Source organism: Lactuca serriola, chromosome 2 (genome assembly GCF_051521515.1).
Source record: "Lactuca serriola cultivar US96UC23 chromosome 2, Lser_US96UC23_V15, whole genome shotgun sequence".
NCBI lineage: Eukaryota > Viridiplantae > Streptophyta > Magnoliopsida > Asterales > Asteraceae > Lactuca > Lactuca serriola.
Window position 1 is genome coordinate 199,574,804 of NC_136409.1, and position 4,432 is coordinate 199,579,235.

Here is a 4,432-nt window from a genome sequence, read left to right on the forward strand (position 1 = left end):
TGCTGACGTGTCAACTGGAGTACTGCAAGGTTTGCAATTAGACATTGATGCGCGCTGAAGTATTTCCCGAGCATAAGTTGATTGGTGTAGGAAAATCCCATGTTTATCACGTGAAGCCGAGATCCCCAAGAAATGATGTAAAGGGCCAAGGTCGGACATTGCGAATTCCCGTGAGAGTGTTGCAATGATGGACCGCAAGAAAGTATTACTGGAAACAGTAATGATGATATCATCCACGTACAATAAAAGATAGGCCATATTTGAACCATGCGTATAGACAAATAAGGAGTTGTCACAAGTGCTACTCCGGAAACCCTTAGAAATAATAAATGATGAAAATCTATTATACCATGCACGTGGAGTCTGTTTCAAGCCATATAATGAGTGTTTCAATTTGCACACAAAATCTGGGCATTTTGAGTGAACGAACCCAGGTGGCTGGTGCATATAAACAGTCTCCTGAATGTCTCCATGAAGAAAGGCATTCTTTACATCAAGTTGATGAATTGGCCAACATCGAGATATACCGAGTGAAAGGACGGTTCGTATAGTAGCTGGTTTGACCACGGGGCTAAAAGTCTCCATGCAATCTATGCCCACCGTCTGTGATTTCCCGTTAACCACCAAACGCGCTTTGTAGCGCTCCAATGACCCATCATATTTGAATTTGTGACGAAACAACAACATACATCGGATAACTGGGTGGTTGGTGGGTCTCGGAACAAGCTCCCATGTATCATTTTCCTGCAAAGCACTATATTCATTTTTCATAGCATGTTGCCAATGGGGATCTGATAACGCTTTCAAGTAAGAGGTTGGTATTGGTGATATATGCTCGGTAGTGGTGGCATGGAGATTTAAGCGAGTAACAGGTTTAGTGATCCCTGATTGTGATCGGGTGTACATGGGATGCATGGGGGGAAGGAGTGGTGGAGGTTGTATTGATGAGGGAATTGGTTGTGTGGGAATGGCATGATGTTGCATGGGGACAGGCCCAACACCATGTGTGTGTATTGTGTCATCATCCAAGGGTTGTGGGCTTATGGGCGATATTGGGTCTGATGAGGTAGGAGTATTAGTGGTAGATGGTGGGGGTGAATGGGTATATATATGTGGTATGGGAATTGTTTCATCATCCAAGAATGTATACGTGTGGGATGGTATAGGGCTTTCAAATGGGAAAACCTCTTCGTCAAAGGTTACGTGTCGTGAGATAATTACTTTTCCCGTGTCAAGATCAAGACACCGGTATCCCCAAAAGTTTGGTGGGTAGCCAAGGAAAACACACTTTGTGGAGCATTGATCTAGTTTATGAGGTTGAGTAGCCGATAGGTTTGGGTAACAAACACAACCAAAAACTCGTAAATGGTCGTATGTCGGTTCGCAATTATATAGAGCAAAGGTTGGTGTCTTAAACCGAAGTCTTTTAACTGGTAAGATGTTGTGAAGATAGGCACTTGTATGAAGAGCCTCGACCCAATATTTTGGAGGAAGGTGAGCATGAAAAAGAAGAGATCGTATGATGTTATTGAGCCGACGTATCATACGCTCGGCTTTGCCATTTTGAGGGGCTGTGTGAGGACAAGAAAATCGAAAGACAAACCCGTGGGTTTTGGCAAAATTGTGAAAGTTACTATTGTTGAACTCCCCCCCAAGATCACACTGGAATGTTTTAATTTTTCGGTTAAATTGGGTAAAGATTAACTAATGGAATTTGACGAATGTAGGAAAAGTATCAGATTTGTATTTTAACGGATATACCCAAACATATTGTGTGTAATTATCAATTAACACCATGTAATATTTGTAACCTGTGTTACTGAGTAACGGAGACGTCCATAAATCGCAATGTATAATATCAAACGGTGCAAATGTATAAGATGGTGAATCATAAAAAGGCAAACGCTGGCTATTAGCAATCTGACAAGAATGACAAATGGACAAAGTTTGATGTTTATTACATGGAATAATAAAATTACGACTCAAAAAATCTAAAACTTGAGCTCCCGGGTGTCCAAGACGGTTATGCCATCGTGGAGTGACAGAGTCAGAAACAAAAACGGTGTGAACTTGTTATGGGGCACTGAACTTATAAAGATCACCAGAACTATTGTGTTGGGAAAGAGTTTTGCCAGTCTTGAGGTCCTTCAAAGAAAAACCAAATGGGTCAAATTCCATGGAAACGAGATTATCACGGATAAATTTGCGAACCGACAACAAGTTTTTGATAATATTAGGTGAGAAATGAATGTCTTTTAGAATGTAGGTTTTGTTGGGAAGTTTGTGAAAACTGTTACCAGACCTGTGTATAGGCAAACATTGACCATTTCCAACAAATATAGTGTTAGAAGGAGAAAAAGATAAGGGAGAGTGAATCATACCAGGGTTGGCAGTGATATGAGATAAGGCGCCAGAGTCCATGTACCATGACTGATCTGGAACAGTAAGATGAACTTGTTGAAGGGCTTCTCCCAATTCAGATGGACATAATGCATTTACAGACCCAGTATTAGCATTGGATGGACATTGTGGGGTTGAAACTTGGGTCGGTTGAAAATCAATGTTGGTTGTGGGATTGGGGCTCGTAAACCTTTGTTGGGTTGTGGGAATTTGAGTGCTCCATTGCCTATTTGGATTCTGCCATGAGTTTTGATGATTCCAGGAGGGTTGTGATGGGTAGGGACATGGGGGTGGGTCCATTGTTGTTGACCATTCCAGGTCCATTGTGGTTGCTAATTTGGGCTGTGAATTTGAGGTTGAAAGTGTCTTCCGTGAGAATTTCGACCACGATATCCGCGACCACGACTTCTTCCCCTGTAAAATTGTTGTTTCCTTTTGAGGCGAGTGTAGTAGGTCGGCTGGCTGGTAGGGTTTCTAGGTGGTTGAGAACCGTTTGGTGGTTGAGAGTTTGCACCAGTAGCCGCCGTGAGAACCGTGTTGCTTGTGGAAGATTGTTGCCTAGCCTCAAGTCGTTGACGTTCCAGATCAAGCATAGTTGTTGCAATGTCTCATCCTGGTGATTTTTGATTAATCAATGATGCAGTGATGTCATATTCTGGAGGCAGGCCTCTAACTAGTTGGGTGACGAGTCGTGACTCGGTTACCTCGTGCTCGACATCACCGAGTTGTTCCGCAAGATCCTTCAATTTTATGCAATACTCATCAAGAGATGAGCAAGATGAGAGAGTTAGATTTGTGAACTATTGTTCTAGAGCCGCTGCTCTAACACCTTTGTTATTCAAAAATATTTCACGAATTTTCAACCATGCATTCCTAGCTGTGGTGTTTGTTTCAAGAACACGAGTGAGAATATCATCTGCAAGAGTTCCATAGATCCATTGCAACACAATGGAATCAATTTCAACCCAAGTCTCGTAAGTCGGGTCGTTTTCCTTTGGAGAAGCAGTTCCATCAATGTGATGGAGAACTTTGTAGCCCTTTGCATGAAGCGTGAAGAGCTTTACCCATGCTGAATAGGTTACTTTTGTACCATCGAGCACATGAACCTTGTTATGGATATTTGCAACCGTGTATACAGGATGAAGAGTGACAGGTTTGGTTGTAGCTGATGCGTCACTGGATGAAGAGTCGCCAGTCATGGAGATCGACAAAGGCAAAGGACAAGATGAAGGGTATTTGCGGCTGCTAGGTATATAGCTCTGATACCATAAAAACCTTTGTAATTGAAAAATAAATTCTCTCATGTCAAGAATCGATATGCAACAATATATATATACAACCCTCAACCTATTAAACAAACATAGAAATCAGGAAGGATAATATCTATCCTAAAATAAAAGATATACAAGATATATGTACGCTAATAATGACAACTCAACTAACTCACTTAAGTTTAAGCTCCGTGCTTCTTTAATTATTATACAAAGTTACAAACAAATGACGAGGAAAGTCGGAAACGATTGTGTAAAAAAAATCACCGTCTTAATTTGGTTTGATCGCTCCATTTTTTTTTTCTGAAATTCTAAAGCATTCAAAACGTCAAGCTCTGTGCTTCTATTAATTATTATATAAAACAACGAGGAAAGTCGGAAACGATTGTGTTAAAAAAGGGAACTCCGTAAAAAAGTCCCAAAGTTTTGCCTCAATTTATGACTTAGTCCTAAATTAAATGTCACTTATGAAAAAGGATAGATTACCAGCTATTACACTCAGTTAAGCCCTACGAACCGGTAACCCTTATAATAGCCGGTTACCCCAGCTGACTCATCGTTATTACCCTCTACTAACCTCCCCGTCACCCAGTCCTCTGTAAAAAAAACCTTTCTGTCCCTCCATCGAATCAAAACTCTACCAAAATTGCATCTTTAAACTCAGTGGGAAGCAGGAGCAATATATGATCACGAAGGCAAGCATTAAGGGCAACATGCGTTTGTGATGACCCCATTGGTAAGTGGACATCATGGAGGCCAAC

General features: G+C 41.3%; 1 protein-coding gene across 1 annotated transcript; it reads right to left on the reverse strand.

Annotated features, from left to right (window-relative positions):
- Window positions 1-3,200: 3,200 nt before the first annotated feature.
- Window positions 3,201-3,599, reverse strand: LOC145089949 (uncharacterized). Its single transcript, XM_079028325.1, has one exon. It carries the CDS (start codon window positions 3,597-3,599, stop codon window positions 3,201-3,203), a length of 399 nt encoding a protein of 132 aa, XP_078884451.1.
- Window positions 3,600-4,432: the final 833 nt, after the last annotated feature.

Bases quoted from the DNA above. Each gene is read 5' to 3' on its own strand.
- LOC145089949 (XM_079028325.1), bottom strand. From the start codon at position 3,599: ATGACTGGCGACTCTTCATCCAGTGACGCATCAGCTACAACCAAACCT.